At 40.3% G+C, this 21,791-nt stretch overlaps 1 protein-coding gene across 2 annotated transcripts; it reads left to right on the plus strand.

Annotated features, from left to right (window-relative positions):
* The first annotated feature begins 19,475 nt into the window (after nt 1–19,475).
* LOC130721492 (uncharacterized) lies at nt 19,476–21,452 on the plus strand. Of its 2 annotated transcripts, none has more exons than XM_057572292.1 (4): nt 19,476–19,737; nt 20,063–20,180; nt 20,393–20,820; nt 20,904–21,452. In XM_057572292.1, exons 1-4 carry the CDS (start codon nt 19,661–19,663, stop codon nt 21,139–21,141), a joined length of 861 nt encoding a protein of 286 aa, XP_057428275.1. In that variant the 5' UTR covers nt 19,476–19,660; the 3' UTR covers nt 21,142–21,452. The 2 variants fall into 2 exon arrangements, with proteins under 2 accessions (XP_057428275.1, XP_057428274.1); XM_057572291.1 differs by having other exon boundaries at nt 19,477–19,737; nt 20,060–20,180.
* The last annotated feature ends 339 nt before the right edge of the window (nt 21,453–21,791 follow it).

Raw genomic sequence — 21,791 nt, forward strand, 5'->3', positions numbered from 1 at the left:
ACCACCCACTTAGAGGCACCACACCCACATTTTCCCAGAAGCACCACAGAATTCACCAATAAATATTGAGCCTTCCATTTTGTGGCAACCACAACTATTAATAGCTAGAATCAAATGGGCAAAGTCAAGTCTATGCTCCACTATTATTTATAACCTTAGATATGGAAACACATCATGCTTTCTGATAAAGCCCTTGTAGACTGTATTAGAACAATCATGCTAACTTAATTCCTAATTCTCTTTTAACTCTTTGCCAAACTGTTACAAAAGAAAAAGTTAAACATATTACACAGGGCATCACACTTTCTTCATTAGTTAATTTTCTGGGATCTTAACTATTTCATCATACTATGTTAAACATTATTATTCTATATGCTCCTTATGGAAAAAGTAGTGCAAGAAATAACCTGAGAAAAGGAGAGGAAAATATATCTGAAATAACTTTTTATTGGTCAAAAGAAATGAAATAACTTTTGTGGTCAATTTTTTTCTTGGTTCACGGGGCTTTGTGTACCTACGAGAGATTGAAGGAAATATAGTTGCCAATGAAGCCCAATACTCTTACCCACGTATGTAGTTATTGGTGGGATTTTATTTTTGGCCGTGACTAGTAAATAGGGCCACTATAGTGTTTAGCAATAAGATAGGGCCATTACATCTATCTATGAACCCAAAAGGAAAATAAAAATAAAAATAATTAGGCCAATATATCCATCATACAATGTGATTTCATAAAATCAAGGGTCAATTTCTCACCCTACCCCGCTGAAAAATTATAAAATGCCCTTTTTCTATTTCTTATTTTTTGGAACATCCCGGAACACAATTTTGAATAGTATATTCCGTGTTTTAAATATCGGAACATAAATTTGATAAATACATTCCGAGTTTTAAAATCTGATACACAAATCAAATTTAAGAAATACATTTTGGGTTTTAAATCTCCGAACACAAATCAAATTTCAGAAATGCATTCCGAACTACAAAACAGTACAACTAACAGTTAATAGCTCTATAGTTAACTGGGGTTAACTAATTGAGAATTATCTAACACTACTCTTTTAGTTCTCCCTCCAGTGCCCCCTTCCCTAGCATGTTGGATAAGGGTGGTCAATGTCCACCATGCCCAACTTGGCAACCAACACATTAAAGGAAATAGGTAGGAAGTCTTGGTGAAGATCAGCCACTTGGTTGTGATTAGATATTCGATGAAGGAGCCAATGGTGTGAGACCCATTTGGAGACATTCGTGGACAACATGGATGTCAAGGTGTTTCTTCCTCTCTTGAAAGACTAGATTATCTGCAATGTGTATTGCAGTTTGGCTATCACGATATAGCATGAATGGACAAATGCAAGTGACATGAAGTTCCCGAAACAAGAAGGTCAACCACTGGAACCCAGGCCTTGTCGAGGCAAGGGAATGATACTTGACCTTGGATGAGCAATGAGCAATAATCATCTGTTTTTTTGATTTCTAGGAGACAAGGGAGTAATCCATGAAGAAGCAATAACTGATAATGGAGTGCAACATGTTCATGCAACTACCATAGTGCCCTTGTGAACCACCCTTCTTTGTTCTTGAACTCTCCTTTCATTTTGCCTTCTCTAACCTAACACCAACTCCATTTCTATCTTGCCAAACCTGCCTTGTCCTGTTGGTCCTAGAAAATTTTCTGGGTCTCTTTCTCCTTGAGACTTTTGTACTCCAGCAAACTTATGAACTCCAACCTCTATTTTTCCTTCCAAATCCTTCATTCTTATTTTACCTGGTATTTCTTGCTTGTCATTTATCATTTGATCAGGTATGTCTCCCATTTCTTCCTTCACTGCACATGCTGCCTCAACACATGGCTAGAATTTTGATAATCTTCTCCCAAATTGGGATCTGGTTTACTCCTCTACATTAGACTTTCAAGCATGTATTCCATTCTCTGGAATCACTAATCGTGAGCTGAAAATCTCCCTTCAAATGCCCTTACAAAGGCATTGGGTTTGGGTCTATAGTTGTAAATCTACAACCCTATTTGAATTAGAGTTTCCATCGGTATCTTCAAAGAGTTGATCCGTTCTTCCACTACCATCAATCAAAAGTCTTCCACTGCCCCTGGATAGGTGCTCTGATACCAGTTATAGAAACTAGTATCTTTATTGCTAAAAGTAAGGAAATTCCTCCCTTGAAAGCCTTCAATGCCCAAAGGCTCTATACCATCTCAAATGACTTGACACCCTCCCTCTCAACTATTGGGCCAAAGAAAGGTCCAAACAAAGGAGATAGTTTAAAATTCGAGGGATAAAACTCTACATTGGGCTTTAAAGAGAAAACAACAAGTGGACCAGACACCACATCTTTCACCCAAAACCTTAAGGCGATAGGTGTATGAGTCCTCACACTTGCAAACCACTCAAACTTATCTTCCAATGTAGGACTTACTCACACATGATACACAACAATTTTCCACTCAAGTGCGAGGCCATCTCAAACAAATGTTGAGCTTGTACTCACTTGAATTTGATAAAATAATACTTGTATTTCATTGATTAATACTTGACTGAAAACTACAATATATATAGACTAACAAAGAGATAAAAAGAAATTAAATCTATCTAAACCTATCTCTATTTAAATAGATATCATCTCTCTTTAAATAGATACTAATCTAAGATATACTAATCTAAGATAGAGAAACAAATCTAAACTATATCTCAATGAGACAAGACTAATTATAAACTAAATCTTAATAGATATTCAACACTCCCCCTCAAGCTAAAGCTTACTTAGCTTTAAGCTTGTAACAAATCAAACCCAAAAAGAAAATTATCTTAATAGATATCCCTTAACAATGACGGTCTTGGCGAATCTCTGAATTGAATAACTTTTTAAACTTCTAGTAAATCCATGGCGGCAAAAGACAACTTCTCATACTTCAAATTGAATAATCTTTCGAACTTCTGCAAAATTCACGGGCAGGCAAGAGATAACTTCTCATACTTGATCTGGCTGAAATTGATGCAAGACAAAAACCAATTCTTCTGAAGTGTCGTAGGGTAGCTGAGCCAGCAAATAAGGGCGAAAAACCAGCAACAATACGCCAGAAAACAAAGGCTGAAGCAACAACTCCCCAACAACAACCACACAGAAATAAAACACACTTGAGGTCGATCGATTGATGGCTTCTAAGACAAACAATGGTGTCAACTTTGACACAGACAACTCTCAAACATTAGAGAGTGGGCCAGCACAACCCGCAGCTGAAGCCCTAAAACCAGAAAACCAAACAACTAGAAAACCAAACAATCGAGACAAAACAAACGAAGGTGACATTGTCACCTTTAAAACCAAATTGCATAAAATCAGCCAAGATCAATATAATAAGAGCATCTCGAACAATGAGACGCAAACAACAACTCAAGTCTCAAAAACCAATGCGGATCTGAGCGTCAAAACAGAGTTAAAACTCTAAACCAAACCAAACCAAACTAAACCAAACCAAACCAAACCAAACCAAACCAAACCAAACCAAACTTGGCCAACAATGAGAGATGGCACAACACACGTCAAAACAGAGGATCCTTAAAACCAAACCTGGCTGATACACAAAGAGGACCAGCGAGAACAAAGCAGCGGAGAGAGCGGCGCAACCTGGCTGATACACAAAGAGAACCAGCGAGAACAAAGCAGCGGAGATAGAGGCGCGTGGACTTCACACGCAGAGAGATGGGAGGCGCATGGCTTGGAATCCGGCGGCGGTGGCTGACTGTAGTCTCTAAGATATTTAACAATATCTAACACTTTCCCCCCTCAAGCTAGATCATATATATCATATGCATAGCTTGTAACAAATATTATTAATTCGAGAAGCCGCTGCTGCCGGAGAGAGAAATTCACACAACACTTACCCTCAAGCTAGAGCATATATATCATATGCATAGCTTGTAACAAATATAATTAACTCGAGAAATCGTTGCTGCCGGAGAGAGAAATTCACACACAAACGGAGCACACAATGCAATGTGGTAATCAGAAATTGTAGAGACTTGAAATTTCCCTTCACCGCCTACTCCCAACGAGTAGGTAAAGACTTTGCCCTTTCAAACAATAGTAGCCTCAATATTAGACTCTAAGAAAGAGTTGCAGTGCACATCAGATGCATACATCCATTCAACAGAAGAAATATTACCGGAGTAACCCAACACACTATTTGAGAATTTGACTGGACCAAAGAGCCACCTTGTATCTCTTTAGTTTCTTCATCCATGGTAGTTGTAACAGCAACATCAACTACTTCAGGATGCAAAATTAACACAACTTCTAAATCAGCAGGAGCAATCTGAAAGCCTTTGTATTTGATAATACCTTTCAAGCGATCAGATAGCGATCAGATATATGTATATACTCATCCTGATCGAAATAAACAACATCTCCAATAACCATCTTTATCTATTGTTGAAATTGTGGCTTCCTCATTATTCACGTATCTTGTATGAAATCAACATTAGGGAAAGTTTGGACAAAGTAATAAATAACCGCTGCATTCAAAGGTGCTGCACCACGGGAGACTTTAATCAAACTCTGCAGCTTGCTTCCATTAAAATAATACCAGCCATTGACCACGCCATACTAACAATTCGTATTCCATTACTTGTTCACTAACCAATGAGTATCGCCCGCTCAAGGACCAACCTTGTTCAAGATACAGGCGGCGGAAAAGATGGAGGATTCTCTGATCCGTTCTGAGCAACTTCGGAAAACGGCGGTGGAAAGACGTTGACAGTGTTGACAGTGTTGAACGTCAATAATGACTGTCAAGAACGTGACAAGGATCACTAGGGTTCCAAGAGAAAGGGAACCATGATCAGAAAGAAACAAAGCCGTAAGAAAACGGCTAGAACTAACAAGCGCGGAAGCGAAGTACAAGGAAAATTAAATCCAAAGAGATTTGGAAAGTCACCATGAGGGGGCTCATGGGGAGGAGCCCCCTCACAGCGGTAGGATCGAAACTTGCTCTGATACCAACTTGAATTTGATAAAATAATACTTGTATTTCATTGATTAATACTTGACTGAAAACTACAATATATATAGACTAACAAAGAGGTAAAAAGAAATTAAATCTATCTAAACCTATCTCTATTTAAATAGATATCATCTCTCTTTAAATAGATACTTGGACTGGGCGGGACATAAAGAAGATTATGTCCCGCCCAAAATGAACAATAAACCATTGACGATAGCCAAGGCGGGAAAGGCAACATGACGAGCTTCATTGCCCTCCCTTAGGTGATGGACCCACAAGCCAGCTGGAAGATTCCTTTGGATTTGTCTTATGTGTACGGGGATTTGGGCCCTGATTGTCAGGCCCAAATATAGGAAAGATCCATATCATGACCACCCCCTCTATAAAAGGGGAGGTCATCCACTTGTACGAAACCAACTTTTTCAGCATTAATGAGAATATTCCTTTTATGGTAGTTTTGCTATTTTAGTGCTCTGCTAGGGTTTACTTTTTGTCTTTCTCTTACATAAGCTTGCCCTAGTACAGAACATTGGCGCCGTCTGTGGGGGAAGACTCAGCTCTTCCGGTGACAGAAGGAGGAATCGCGAGCCATGGAGACTCGTTCATACGGCGTAGGTCGGCGCGATCATCGCCGGCGCGGTGGTGGTCGACACGGCGGTCGCGCCGGCGGACGAAACAACAACCGTCCCGTACTGGACGACCAAGAGCAGGAAGCTTCCTCGGAGGGGGTCCACTCAGTGGCGCCGTCGCCGGCGTCATTGGTGAATGCAGCTCCGGGAAGACCTTCAGATCTGATCGCTAAATCAGATCCAGGTGTTCGGCGGCGTTCAACGCCGCCTGACTACGTGAACTTGGAAGATCTTAAAACAACTGCTCCACGGAGAGCGCAAGAGGCAGTGACAGGTATCACGCCTGCGGCTTTGCAACAAATGTTAGATACCTTGCAGAAGGTGCAGTCCCAAAACGAGCAGTTGCAAGCCCAAGTTGAGTATCTTACTCAGCGGCAGAATTTTAAGCAAGAACAACGCCTGGAGGCGGAGGATGTAGTTGAATTCCAACCTTTTGTTCCAGCCATCACTAGGGTGGACATTCCAAAGCACCTGCAAACCATGGCATTAGACGCCTTTTCGGGCGAATCTGATCCTATGGAGCATCTTAGATACTTCAATACTAAAATGGTGATCGGCGGGGCGTCGGATGCGGTAAAATGTCGATTATTGCCTTCCACGTTCAAGGGCATGGCGATGCAGTGGTTCATTCGACAACCGCCCTTCTCCATTGATAATTTCACTGATCTGTCCACTAAGTTTCTGACTCAATTTTCCGCCAATAAAACCACAAAAGCAACAATGTTTGATCTTATCAGCATACATCAGCAACCAGGCGAGAAATTAAAAACCTACATGGCACGCTTCAGCAAGATGGCGGTGCAGTTGGAGGATGAAAATCCAGATGTCTGTTTGGCGTCATTCAAAAATGGCCTTCGGGCGGGAGATTTGAATAGAGACTTAACAAGGCGACCGGCGAAGGATATGATGGATCTTCGCGCTCGTGTTCAAGAGTTCATATTGATTGAGCAAGATGACCAGAAGAAACAAGAAAGAGAGGAAGGACGTAAGCAGTCTCAATCTGGCGGTGTTTCACAAGACAAATCTAAGGCGGGGAAGGAAACCAGGATAGCGCAAACCCCCCGCGTACCAAGACCGGGACCATACCACAACTCTAAACCTGGCTTTCAAAATACATGGCACAGAAATTCACAAGGTCCCGCTGCTGCCACAGCTGGTCAGCCTGGTGCTTCGCCAACGCCAATCCCACTTACTAAGTTGAATGCACCCTTAAGTACCATTTTAAGGGCGGTTGGACAGACCAACGTTGTGCAGTACCCACCACCCCCACGGCGGCCGCCAGCTAACGTGGACACCAATAGGTGGTGCGAGTACCACAGAGCGTTGGGGCATACGACAGATAATTGCTGGAATTTAAGGCGGGAAATTGATCGCTTGATTAAAGCTGGCCATTTGGCAAACTTTGTCAAAGACACAGCAGCGCCGGAGGTAGCTAAAATCACTCAAGGGGACAAAGGTAAAGGTAAAGAGATAGTTGAAGAGTTGGGCGATCCTGCTGGGGAATGCTCATCTATTGCAGGAGGATTTGGCGGGGGTGCAATTTCAAGTAAGGCTAGAAAACGCTACGTAGCGGCAGTACACTCAGTACAGGAGTCGAACGAAGGCGAGTGTTGGGTGAATCATTCCCCTATTATATTCACCCCTCAGGATTTTGCGCATGTAATTCCCCATGACAACGATCCAATTGTGGTAACAATTAGGGTTAACAATTATGTGACAAAGAAAGTATTCTTAGACCAGGGATCTTCGGCAGACATCATCTATGGAGACGCCTTTGATCGCCTGGGACTAAAGGAATCAGATTTGAAACCATACAGGGGAACTTTGGTGGGATTCACAGGAGACCGTGTCAGTGTGCGGGGATACGTCGAAATTCCGACTGCCTTTGGAGAAGGAGAGTTTGTCAAGAAGTTTCAAGTAAAGTACTTAGTATTGGCGTGTAGAGCCAATTACAACGTACTCTTGGGGCGAGACACCCTCAATAAGGTCTGCGCGGTCATCTCAACTGCTCATTTAACTGTTAAATATCCCGCCTGCAACGGGAAGGTCGGGATATTGCGTGTAGACCAGAATGCAGCAAGGGAATGCTATTTGAGGAGCGTGGCGCTCTATGGGCGGAAGGCCGCCAAGGAGAGCCACCGAATTACAGAAATCTTCTCACAAGAAGGATTTAGCTTGGACCCAAGAGATGATGCTGATGATTTTCGCCCACAACCGCTGGAAGAAACCAAGCAGGTGCAAGTCAAGGACAAGTTTCTAAAGATTGGCAGTGGGTTGACAACAGAACAAGAGGACAGACTAATCACCCTTCTGGGTGATAATCTAGATCTCTTCGCATGGACCATCAATGATGTACCAGGGATTGATCCCAAGGTGATCACCCACAAGCTAGCCATACGACCAGGGGCGACCCCGGTCATCCAACCAAGGCGAAGAATGAGTGAAGAAAAGAACAAGGCTGTACAAGTAGAGACTGAAAAATTGATCAAGGCCCGCTTCATCCGTGAGGTACAGTACCCAACGTGGCTCGCCAATGTTGTAATGGTCAAGAAGGCCAATGGGAAATGGCGAATGTGCACCGACTACACGAGCCTGAACAAAGTGTGTCCCAAAGATTCGTACCCACTTCCCAATGTTGACAAGCTTGTGGATGGAGCTTCAGGGAATGAACTTTTAAGTCTCATGGACGCTTATTCGGGCTATAATCAGATTATGATGCATCCCTCGGATGAGGAAAGTACAGCATTCATGACCAATCAGGCGAACTATTGTTACAAGACAATGCCTTTTGGTTTGAAGAATGCAGGAGCTACGTACCAACGGCTCATGGACAAAATTTTTTCAAAGCAAGTAGGCAGGAATATGGAGGTGTATGTGGATGACATGATTGTAAAATCCGCCAGGGCTAGTGATCATGGCGGCGACCTTAAAGAAGCGTTTGATCAGTTAAGAACATATCAAATGAAGTTAAACCCTGAGAAGTGTTCTTTTGGGATCCAGGGAGGAAAATTCTTGGGATTTATGTTAACATCAAGAGGAATAGAAGTAAACCCAGATAAGGGAAGGGCGATCTTGGAAATGAAAAGCCCAACAAGTATAAAGGAGGTTCAGCGTTTGACAGGGCGAATGGCCGCCTTGTCACGTTTCTTGCCAATGGCGGGTGACAAAGCGGCCCCGTTCTTCACATGTTTAAAAAAGAATTCAAAGTTTCAGTGGACAGAGGAATGCGAACAAGCTTTTACCAAATTGAAAGAAACATTGGCCACATTACCGGTACTCTCCAAGCCAACACCAGGCGTTCCATTAGTGCTCTATTTGGCGGTTACTGACAAGGCGGTAAGTACGGTTTTGCTCCAGGAAGAAGGAAAAAAGCAGAAAGTTATATATTTCGTGAGCCATACTTTACAGGGGGCAGAATTGCGGTACCAAAAAATTGAAAAGGCGGCTTTGGCGATTCTGAAAACTGCAAGGCGCCTCAGACCTTACTTCCAAAGTTTCCAAGTCAAAATTAAAACTGATGTTCCCTTAAGGCAAGTACTTCAGAAGCCTGATTTATCAGGGCGATTGGTTAGCTGGTCGGTTGAGCTGTCAGAGTATGACTTACAATATGAGCCAAGGGGCCAAGTCACAGTCCAGAGTTTAATTGACTTCGTGGCGGAATTAACACCCACTGAAGGAGAGAAGACTCAAGGAGAATGGGTCCTGTCTGTGGATGGATCCTCTAATAACACTGGAAGTGGGGCGGGAATAACAATCGAAAGTCCAGATAAAATGATCATTGAACAGTCTCTCAAGTTCGAGTTCAAGGCGAGCAATAATCAATCTGAGTACGAGGCTCTAATTGCCGGCTTAAGGTTGGCCATTGAATTGGGAGTCCAGAAGTTATTTATCAAAGGAGATTCGCAGTTAGTGGTTAAACAAGTGAAAGGTGAGTACCAGGTGAAGGATCCGCAACTGTCCAAATATTTGGAAGTGGTGCGCAGATTGATGATGGAGGTCAAAGAAATCAAAATAGAACATGTCCCGAGGGGACAAAATGAGAGGGCTGATGTGTTGGCAAAGTTGGCAAGCACAGGGAAATTGGGCAACTACCAGACAGTCATTCAAGAAACCCTGCCTCGCCCGAGCATTGATTTGGTAGAAATAAAGTTGAAAGCTGTAAAGTCAGTCAGTGAGGGCGAGGTATCTTGGATGGAATCGATTAAAACCTTCTTAGAGAACCCACCAAAGGAGGATGATTTGAACACGAGAGCAAAACGAAGGGAAGCCAGTTTTTACACACTGGTGGGTGGAGAGTTGTATCGGCGAGGAATCATGTCTCCTATGCTCAAATGTGTCGATATCAAGGACGCCCTCGGAATAATGGCGGAAGTCCACGAAGGCGTGTGTTCTAGTCATATTGGCGGGCGATCCTTGGCAGTTAAGGTGATAAGAGCAGGATTCTATTGGCCAACGATGAAGAAGGATTGTTTGGAGTATGTTAAGAAATGTGAAAAATGTCAAGTCTTTTCTGACCTACACAAGGCTCCACCAGAAGAATTAACAACCATGATGGCGCCTTGGCCGTTCGCCATGTGGGGGACCGATATCTTAGGACCATTCCCTGTGGCGAAGGCACAAATGAAGTACATCATCGTGGCGGTTGATTACTTCACTAAGTGGATAGAGGCTGAGGCAGTAGCAACTATCACGGCCGCTAAGGTCAGGAGCTTCTTGTGGCGAAGGATTATTTGTAGATTTGGGGTTCCCAGGGCATTAGTAATGGACAACGGAACACAATTCACAAGTAGTGTTACCCGAGAATTTTGTACAGAAATGGGAATCGAGATGCGATTTGCCTCTGTAGAACATCCACAGACCAATGGGCAGGCTGAATCGGCTAACAAAGTTATCCTGAAGGGTTTAAAGAAGAAACTGGATGAGGCAAAAGGGCTTTGGGCGGAGGAACTACCAGGCGTTCTTTGGGCATACAACACCACGGAGCAGTCAAGCACAAAGGAAACCCCGTATCGTCTAACTTATGGAACTGACGCCATGCTCCCAGTGGAAATTGAAAACCAAAATTGGCGAGTGGCTCGGTTTAATGAAAATGACAACGGAGAAAACTTAATAGCAAATCTAATTATGCTGCCCGAGGAACAACGAGAGGCCCACATAAGAAATGAGGCGGGAAAAGTGAAGGTGGCAAGAAAATTCTCAACAAAAGTGGTGCCAAGAAAAATGAGGGTAGGAGACTTAGTGCTCCGAAAAAATACAATGCCCGATAAACACAACAAACTCTCACCCAACTGGGGCGGGCCTTACAGGATTATTGGCGATGTTGGAGGAGGAGCTTATAAGTTGGAACAACTAAGCGGTCAAAAGGTTCCACGAACATGGAACGCCTCTCATCTAAAGCAGTATTTTAGTTAGTAGAAACAACAAATGTGAACGAAGTCGCACTCTTTTTCCCTTTCTTTGGAAAGGTTTTTAATGAGGCGACAATTGTAATGAAGGGACAATTGTTCCCATACGAAAGAAAATTAATGAAAAGATCATTTCAACAGAATCATATATGTTTTGAATTTTTATTACGAGTTCATGCAATGCAAATCGTATCAAGGTATGCAATACCGCGAGTAAACCTTTCGGAATAAGAAAGTATCGCCTTCAAAAGTTAAAAGCCTTGGCAATTCTAGTGGCCACTAGAAACCAAGCCTCGTCGAAAAATCGGCTAAGGTATATAACAACGAAAGTTGGGAACAACTAAAAACAACGAATGAACTTAAGATGATATCCATTTAAAGTAGAAAAAAGGGGGCGATGCCCATACATGATTTGGAATGAAAATAAAACAGGGCAATGCCCAAAGAAAAATTTCAACTTCATAAAATAAAAACAAATTCAAGCCAGGTTCTCGTTGTTGGCGTTGTTGCCCTGGCTTGTCCCAGCTTGAGGATCTTCCTTCCCTTGATCCTCATTCCTGTGCTGCTCATTCCCATCCTCGCCATCTTCTTCAGGCTCACTCTCATCATTGAATTGGGGAAGGAGATCGAGGCTAATGTCATCATCACCAACTACTTGACCATCCTTGATCTCCTTCAGCCACCCAATGCGGGAAAGATCAAAGCCCGGCTCAACTACACTGATCTGCTCTTTGGCCGCCAGAAAGCCTTGAGCATATTGGAGAGAAGCACGCCCTAGGATGGAAGCATTCAGGCGATCATGTTTCTTCTCCAACTTTTGATATTTGGCTTGAATGGCAGTGTGCTTGTCATTTATGGCTTCTTTAAGAGACTTGGTCTTTTGAAGAAGCAGGTCCGAAGCAGCCAAGTCTTCAGTTAATTTAGCACACTTCTCCTCAGCAGATTTCAGCTTGTTGTTGGCGGTCTCAGCATCAGTTTTAGCCCGTTCATAGGCTGTCTTGTAATCAGCTGCCTTCTTCTCAAAACGGTTTTTGGCTGAGATCAACTCTTTCACACACTGAGCCATTCCCGCTACAGTACTGGCGGCAGACAGCGCGTGATGGATCGCCATGGAAGCAATGTTGGGGGGACCCTGACCGGAAATGTCCTTGTGAATCCGGTTGTCAAAAGTACGAGTCATGAATTCCAGCCCATTGAAGTGAGGATCCGACAAGCTCAGCAAGGGGGGAGGAGCTTCGCCACCAATGGCTGAACTAGGCCCAGCCTGGCCAAATGGAGTTGATGGGCGGTTGATCAGCGTGCTTGAATCTTGTTGAGGGGGCGGGACATTGTCATGTCCCTTCTTTTTCTCAGCGGGACGACTTTTTGAATCAAGAGTTGATTGGTGGAGAGGCTTACCACCAGCAGCACCTGAAGTTTTTTGACGTTTAGGGTCCCTGACGTTGTCAGAACCCGAGGTACCTTCATTCTTCTTCTTCTGCTCAGTTTCGGCGGCCCTCTTTTTCGCCGCCGCAGCAGACTGGGCGAGGTACTCCTTCATCTTGAGTGGGTTCGCGTCAACCTTGCCTTTTCCCATCGTAGCTGTACGGAAAACATCAATTAGACGAGATACATGAACAAAAAGAAAAAGAAGTTACGTACAAATATTATAAACTTACTAAAAAATTGATTTAAAGTGCCGGATTTCGACGCCTCAATCAAGTCGTGACCGGAAATTACTGGTAGTGTGCGGAGGTAATCGGCGACGCCTTGTTCAGATTCATCCAAGGCGTCGTATGAAACAGATATTTTTCGGCGAGGGTTCTTTGTCCAGTAAAAAGGGAAGAGGGGGTTATTGTCAGAATCTCGGAACAAGTTCTTTATTTCGGGCGACTCCACAACTTTAAAGTATTTCTTCTGCCATACTTTGTAATGGCTTTTAAGGGCGGTAAACCGACTCATGTTCTTACGGGCTAATAGTGGAACCCATTTCACAGAAGTAGGTTTAGTGGTGACTGATTTATAGAAAAGGAAGAACAAGGGATAGGTTGGAGTGAAACTCAAGTGTTCACAAAGAATTTCAAAGCAGCGGAGGAAACCCCAGGCGTTGGGCTGGAGTTGGCAAGGCGCCACATTCAGAAAAGAAAGAACGTGACATATAAACGGCGAGAAAGGAAGTTTAATGTTTAAATCTAAGAAGAAATAGCCATAAACAAAGAAAAAATCGGGCGATCCATCGTCTGGTTCTTTACGCAACAGAACACAGTCATCTTCGCCACATGGGAGGACATTCAACAGATGATCTTCATTATTCGAGGTGGCGGGATCTATCTTCGTGAACCCTTGAGCAGAAATTCGAAGCGAACTAATGCTCCCAACGCTGCTCCAGATAGAATGCAACAGACATTTATCTTCAACTAAATGCACGTCAGAGCGCCATTCAGGTGAAGACAAATCTCCATTAGAGGAGAGAATTGAGTCTACAGAGCCGGCGGGACCGGAATCATCATGGGTAGAAGGCGAGGAATGAATTTCAATTATAGAGGGGGCGACAACTTCCTCCTCCGTGGAGGGTGAAGAAAGTTCTAGGGAAGAAAGGCTAGCGTTTGGTAAAGACATGCGAGGCAGTTTCATAAAAAGAAGATGAACAGAGTTAAAAGTAAAAAGAAGATGAACAGAGTTAAAAGAAGAAAGAAGATGAACAGAGTCAGAGAAAAAAGAAGTAAACGAAGAGTCTCAAGAAAGAGAAAAACTAACCAGAGGGAGAAACGTGAATTTGAGAAAGGAGAACGTCGGCGATAGGGGAGCACCGCGCAATGACGACGGCCGGAGGAAGAAAAGGTTCACCGGAGTTCAAAGAAGAGAATGAAAGCTGCGGTGAAAAGGGTTTTCAGAGCAAAAGTTTTAAAAAAAGTGAAAAATGAAAAGTGAAAAGGGGATTTTATAGAGAGAAAGGAAGAGAGAGAATGAGTGGGGGAAGATCGTGGGATCGTGGGATTTGAAATTCGAAAAGTTAGGAAGCGAAAAGACATTACTCCTCGAGACGCGCAACTGAAGATTGCATTTATAACAAATGATGACGAAATCCCGGAAAATAAGGATACGTGCGTCAGTTGAAAAGACGTGGTTGACGGTTATGATTAATGGCGACATATCTTTGAAACGGCAACAAAGGTGGCGAAGCGTGAAAATGGCGATGTAACAACGAAGGTAAAATGGCGATGAACGAATAAACAATAGAGGCGAACTACTAGGTAACATGAAGACATTTCAACTCTTTACTCGAGTCTCATGTCTTGGGGGCATGTGGACTGGGCGGGACATAAAGAAGATTATGTCCCGCCCAAAATGAACAATAAACCATTGACGATAGCCAAGGCGGGAAAGGCAACATGACGAGCTTCATTGCCCTCCCTTAGGTGATGGACCCACAAGCCAGCTGGAAGATTCCTTTGGATTTGTCTTATGTGTACGGGGATTTGGGCCCTGATTGTCAGGCCCAAATATAGGAAAGATCCATATCATGACCACCCCCTCTATAAAAGGGGAGGTCATCCACTTGTACGAAACCAACTTTTTCAGCATTAATGAGAATATTCCTTTTATGGTAGTTTTGCTATTTTAGTGCTCTGCTAGGGTTTACTTTTTGTCTTTCTCTTACATAAGCTTGCCCTAGTACAGAACAATACTAATCTAAGATATACTAATCTAAGATAGAGAAACAAATCTAAACTATATCTCAATGAGACAAGACTAATTATAAACTAAATCTTAATAGATATTCAACATACTCAAACAGAACCTCAGAGGCCGTCAATCTGGGTTGGTGCTCCTGAGTCTTATAGGCCCATGGCCCATGGTCAAACAACCATCGACTCTAGTACCACTGTTGGGAATCGAGTGGCACATTGAAAAAATTAGAAGCAGAAAAACTCTCTTTCACTTGTGAGAGCTGAACAAAATTCCAAGCAAATCCAAATAACAGTAGAAACAATAAAAGTAAAATAGAGACACGAGAATTTTAACATGGAAAACTTCCTTCAATTTGAGAGAATGAAAATTACAGGCACGAGCCACTATAGAAAAATAATGGTTACAAAATAATATCCCATGACATCAAAAGCTTCACCCAAAAAGGTGGAGACAAAACCCCAACGAAAGGGGTAAACTACACCAAAGAAAGGTGGAAATAGGCACAAAAAGACCCAATAAAAGGGAAAACTAAACCAGACAACAGAGAGGGTAAAAACCCCAAATAAAAATATTAAAATAACGAGCTCATCGACATGAAACACATACTGAAATTTCAGCCAAAACAAAGTACAAACGATGTACCACAAAAATCTGTCGACAACTCAAAATTCCCTTATCAGTTTTCGTCGCATATATCTCCTCAAGCTTGATCGACAAGGAAGCAACATTTGTCTCCCCACTGATGAGGCTCAACACATTGTCATCGACCCACTAACGGATGTATCCACATACCTGTCTAAGAAAAAGAGTTCATGCTGCATCTGTTTTACCTGCAGGCTTCTCTTTCAGGAGCACAAGCTGATAGAAGTTCCTCACATAAAGCAGGTCTTCCATTCTTTCTTTCCAAAGGGAATAATTATTGCCACTCAAAAACACTATTCGGCTTGGATTGGCGGCGTCCATTGTTCAACCCAAGATAAATCACCCCGAAAAGAGCTGAAGCTCTCAACCCATATTTCCATTTACAGCCAACATGACTTGATCACTAACCCACTATCTGTCTATATTCAGTTAACTAGCTAACTGATTCTATTAACTGAGTGTACCTATACTCTACATGACCAAGTGCGAAAATTTCACACTTACAAACAAAAATCATAAAATGAAAGTTTCACACTCAGTGTGAAACGCTTAAACGCAATGAAGAAGATGAAGAGAGAATGAACATACCTTGGTTCGCACTTACGAAGTGTGAGAAACGTTTAAGTGCAGAAAAACAGGAGATGAGTGTGAGAGTGAAGGATGGTAAGAGATACAAAGAGGATGGTGGTAGAAAGTGGTTGAAAGGTAGGAGAAGGGATATGTTTGGAATGAAATTAAATTTTAAGGTTATTTTAGTCATTTTCGTGCAAAAAGGATGATATAAAAACAATAGGGGATGTACTAAAACTAATTCCCTTTGTAATGTTGTAGACTTGTAGGTCATAAACTGGCTAAGATGGCCCAACTGTAGACGCGCAAAGTTCAAACTTGAGCTGCTCCTCCCTCTAGTGTTCAAGAGCTTTTGGTGTTTTTTTTAACGTAGTAAATTCTCATTAAAATCAAATTAGCATGGAAGACATACGTCTTTGTGCAACAAAAGAATCAAACCTCGCAGACCTTCATCCACCCAAACCTCATTGGAGAAGGTAGAGGCATTACGTGCAAGATAATCAGCTGTATTATTGCCATCATGGCGAACAAAAGAAAGATCAACAAAGTTGAAAAAATTACAAAAACGAAACCAATCCTGAATATCAGAAAATAAATAAGAACCTCCTTTAGTCTTTTTCCAAGTTGGAACAAAGGAAGACAATCGGTTTCAAACATCACCCTCCTGAACTCCAACTGAGTAGCTAATTCCATAGCCCACCAAAGCGAAAGAGCTTCTCCAATTGTTAACGACAACACCACCGACGCAAAAAAGCTTTTGGTGTTAGAAAGAAGTCTTGGAGTAAGTTTGTTATTTTTATTTTTCCTCACCAAAAAGAAAAAGATAATTTTGAAATTAATTTTATTTGACAACTCGTGCAAGGCATGAGTCTACTTCTAGTAATAATAATTTGTGGATCTCAATTCTCCAAGCTATTCTGTGAAACTAGAATTTAATGAATTTTAAATGAAAAAGGAGAATTTCCTCTTTTTTTGTGTTTTTGTTGTTGTTGTTGTATCAAGATCTGACGACCGCTACTTATGATTTATGATACTAATTCTCTCGATACTTTGAGATCATATTAAATGTGCATATTTCTTCCAATAAATTATTTTTTATACACATTGTTTAGGAATCGAACTCTTACATTGAGAAATATTTCAATAGCTTCCATATTAATTAGTTCTTCAAAGGCGCAATCATATATTTTTTAAATATAAGTATGTGTTAAAGTCTCGCATAGATTAAAGATATAACCAATATAATACTTATAAGTGGTAGTGCAATCTTTACCTTTAAACTAGCTTTTAAGGTAAAGTCTGAAGTCTAAAAGTTCTAAAAAATGGATGTATTTTTTCCTCTATTTTTTTGGCTTTATGATTTTTTTTCCTTTAAAAAAGAATAAACCCAAAAAATTCTTATCTGGTCTTTATTAGCAATGGGCCAGTGACTTATTCAAAAGGATCGATGCGTCCCTTGAATAAAGATGCAGTGGTCCTACAGTGAAAGAAAGGTGAATGTTTAAAGTTTCCTGCATATGCATTTGAATGGATAGCTATAATGTATAGTTAGGTGGGAAGTATTTGATCTATAGCAACAAATCAATTATAGATCTGCTATTTCTAGCTCATTTCTTTGAGTGCAATGCAAGCCAAATACAAACCTCATAATAGTAATCATGCTCTAGAAATTTGCTTTGGCATCCAGTTAAAATTTATAATTCCCACATTATAGTTAGGAGGAAGATAATGCTAGCCAGAATTTTTTAAAACATAATTTTTCTGATGACTAATTAAGAGTAAAATTTATTCAAGTGGTAAGAATTGAGGACATATGAGTTGGGAGAGAAAGATTCAGAATTCAATTCTTAAAAAGTATAATTTATCATTCTCTGATGTACCGAAAATAATTTATTCAAGTCTATTCCATTTTGATGGGTTCAAACTCCAAACTTCAATCTTACTTAATAATAAAAATCATATCAATATACTCTTTTAAATATGTTTTGGATTTAATTATATACATCATTAATTGATAAAAATTATATGGATACTATTAAACTATGTGGATCTCATCCTGAAAGATAGTTAACTGGTAAAGACCGATGAACATATGAGTTAGAGATATGAGAGTTTTGAGATCAACCCTGAATAATTGTAGTTTATTTTTCCGATGAACTAAAAAGAGTGATAATTATAGAGAAACAAACAAATACAGAAAATGTTAAAATAAAAGGAAAGACATTCCAAGATGGATCACGTGACACTACTAATTAAAATAACAGGTAGTGAAGCCGTGAAAGAATCAAAGAGGGACACGAGCAAAGCAAAGTGATGCAAGTTCAAAATTTAAATTACTAATAAATGCTGCACAAGGTATGTGTCTGTATCACACAAAACACCATTCTCCTTGTGTGCCTGCTATAGCCTGCACCATGCAGGTACACGAAGCATAGTTTTAATACGCGTTTCTACTCCTCCATTTTCAAATTGAGTGGCAATTTATTAGTTTGCTCCTTCAATTCTATATTTCATTCCAAAATATTTTTTTAAAACCACGAGAAAGCAACCGTTCAGATGTTTAAAAGACTTCACACATTTCAATTAACAAACTATACTAAATCAGTGACTTTACTAATACTTAAATATTTTTTCTTGATGACTTTTAGGAAATGGCCTTTTGGCAATTGAAACATTAATCTCTTCACGCAAGACTTTGATTTAGGCACGTTTGCTATAATTTATTTGACCGGTGGATAGGCTCAAGTCAGTAAAAGAAAATTATTCGAGCAAAGTAGTTTTTTTTTGAACGTAAGCAAAGTAGTTAAATGTGCACAAGCTAAGTTAATTGAATATAGTAATGTGAAATTAACACTCACACTCAGTAAAGCGGGTAATTGAATTTTATTTTTAAAAAAATATCGTCTAAATCACGCATATGGTATCTACTTATTTTAATGAACTAATAAGGTCTAAGATGAATTTTTTATCTCACTTATCTTAAATTTTATTAGTGCATTAGAGAAATGTAAAATTATTTTTATGAATGATTTAGACGATTTAGACAACCTGTTTAAATATTGTGATACATGTTGAATTATAAGAGAAAATATATTAAAGTGAGTTAGTGTTGGCCATCCCTATTGCTTAATTTGTTGTTCGTATCATCCTTCTCATCTATTGTCTCACTGATGGTTACATGTGATTTTTATTTTTAAGAATAAAGTTTTATTTACACATAATACACACTCTTACTTAGAGATATTTGTAAAAAAAAGATAAATGAAAGTTATTATAAGTGATATAATAAAAATAAAAGTGAGTGATAAAAAAATTTAAAAAAAGGTAAAAATAAAATGGAAGAAAAAATAAGCGATGTATGAATCAAAATTCAAAACATGGTTTTTAGACAAAAAATAGGTGATAAAAAAATCTATTACATTCCAAAAAAGTGAAAAACAGTGTCTTTAACAATTACCGTCAGTAAGTGCCAAAAAAGACAAAGAAAGTGTACTTGGAGGTGGATATAATTATTTATAACGAGACAGGGACTTGATTCAAATTTCAAAATCACCTTGTGTGAGCTGTGATTGATGTGAGCAAGATTCCATTCCATTTTCAATTTCATACTCATATATCACGCAAATTTGCACATTTGTTTCTGAACCAACACATTCCACAACAAGGATTCTTCTTCCAAACAAACCACCTCAACACACTTTTGGGGTCTGATCTCAAGCCCAGAGATGGTGACTTGCAGTGATCAAAATGCAGTTAGTAAGCATGTGATGGCAGCTGATACCATAAAGGACCACACATTGAGGTGTGTTTTTCATCTCTCTCTATCTCTCTAATATTGCATTGGGAAATTGGCTATGGTTAAATTGCAATCGCGGTTGCCGCTACGTCGCGGAATTGCTGACAAATGCAGGGTGATGTGGCTGCAATTGCAGCTGCGATGCTGATGAGGTACTCCAAAACCCGTTAGGTTGGGGCCGCAATTGTGGCTGCGGATCCCAATTTGAAACCCTGACCACGAGGATTCCAAAAAACTTGTTACATTGCGGTTGCAGACTGCAATTTGAAACCCTGATTATTAGATTGGCAAGAAAAATTGAATGACATTGTTTGATGGATCATTTCAGCAGCAAGAAAATAGAAGGAGATGAGGGTTTGAACACCGTGGCGTGCCTCAGAGGGAGGTTACTAGCAGAGAGACAGGCTTCAAAGGTAGCTAAGGAGGAAGCAGAATCAATGGGCAACAAGGTACTAATATCTTAATTCTTAAATCAATTCTATTAAGAGCAACAACCTTGCATACATTCACTTTTCTTCTGTGACACTGTTTTTTAGATCATCACTTTAGAGGAAAGAAAAATCTGAAAATGACATTGTTTGTTCTGTTTGTGGTGTGGCTTTTTGACTGACAAACTTTATTCTCTCTCCCCCAAAACTTTGAAAAATGCTTCTCTGGACAGTTGGTTGAGTTGGAAAAGCTGCTTAGAGAAGAGATTAAATTAAGAGATAAAGCTGAGAGGAAGCTAAATTTTTTGAAGAAAAAACTTGAATCTTTCAACACAACCTCCAAAGGGAAATTGGAGCAATCTGATTCATCTGAGAAATGTGAATCTTTCAACACATCCTCCAATTCAGGGCAATTAGAGCAATCTGATTTGTCAGAGAAATTTGATAATTATTGTGAGACATCTTCAATTAGTTCAGCTTCCAAGCATTCAGAAGAAAAGAATCTTGCAAAAAACCCAACTTTGCTAGAAAATGTTGCACTCATTCAGACCCATAATGGTGAATCCACTACAAAAGATTGTGATTCTCAGATTACTGATTGTTCCAATAGTAATTCAGACATGGGTTTCTCTTCCCAGGATTTGAACAATGATGGTAGCAGGTATAACATCTGAACATGGTGATCCTTATAGATTAGAATAGTAGTTTTTTTAGTACTTTCAATTTTATATATTTGTGTTTCAGGCTTTCTAGTTTGAGCTCAAAATCATCCGTGACAGAGAATGAGAGTGATTATGGAGATTCCTTTGATAATTCTATGGCATTAGTTCCTGTGAATATGACAGCAACATCACAAGCCACCATTAACCAAAAACCAGTTAATGAAAGAGTCGGTGAAGCTCTAAATGCATTGAAGGTTGCAAAAGAAAGGCTCCAAGGTTCATTAGGAATAAGGCAAGTGATTCCCATTGGCACAAATTAAGCTCACACTCGATGCATGTTTGGAAACCATTCTTCAACTGATTCTGAAGCCATAATCGATTGTGATGAGAAGCTTCTGTGAGTAGTTTCTGCATTTTAGAATTGATACCGATGATGAAAGAGAAACGGATCGAAACATGCTATTAGATAGTAATAATGCTAAATAATTTCTCTGTTAATGTATTATAGAAAATAAGATTATTTACTGAATGTTTTCTACAAATTGATTGTGAAAATCAGTTCTAGAGATAAATTATTGTAAGTAACTTCTAGTGCCAAAATTGATTTTGATGAAAGAGAAGTTGATCTGAACATTCTATTGGAAAGCAGTTTGGTAGAAATAGCAATGAGCTTGAGGTGTTTAATATTATGATTAATAGAAGAGGGGTAAAGTTCTTGTGAATTGTGGTTTCACTCACCACATAAGGCATGTGATGTGGGGATGTGTTGTCAGTCTAAGGCTTGTTCTCCCTGGTCCAACTATTTTGTCCAAAACATTTTCTTGTGCTTTTTCTTCTTCTACTTTTGGTGACTTTTGTCATCACTTGATTCATGTGACTTCCATCAACATTGTTACACTTGGATTTGGTATATAACTTATGAGAAAGACATGGCTTAGCCTCAGACCTAAAGTATAGTAACTAGGCAAAT

This window comes from Lotus japonicus, chromosome 5, assembly GCF_012489685.1.
Source record: "Lotus japonicus ecotype B-129 chromosome 5, LjGifu_v1.2".
NCBI classification, from domain to species: domain Eukaryota; kingdom Viridiplantae; phylum Streptophyta; class Magnoliopsida; order Fabales; family Fabaceae; genus Lotus; species Lotus japonicus.

Excerpts from the sequence above, each read along its gene's own strand:
- LOC130721492 (XM_057572291.1), top strand. The coding sequence starts at position 19,661 with ATGGTGACTTGCAGTGATCAAAATGCAGTTAGTAAGCATGTGATGGCA. Across the intron at positions 19,738-20,059 it reads ATAAAGGACCACACATTGAG|CAGCAAGAAAATAGAAGGAG; the intron begins GTGTGTTTTTCA and ends GGATCATTTCAG. Across the intron at positions 20,181-20,392 it reads CAGAATCAATGGGCAACAAG|TTGGTTGAGTTGGAAAAGCT; the intron begins GTACTAATATCT and ends TTCTCTGGACAG.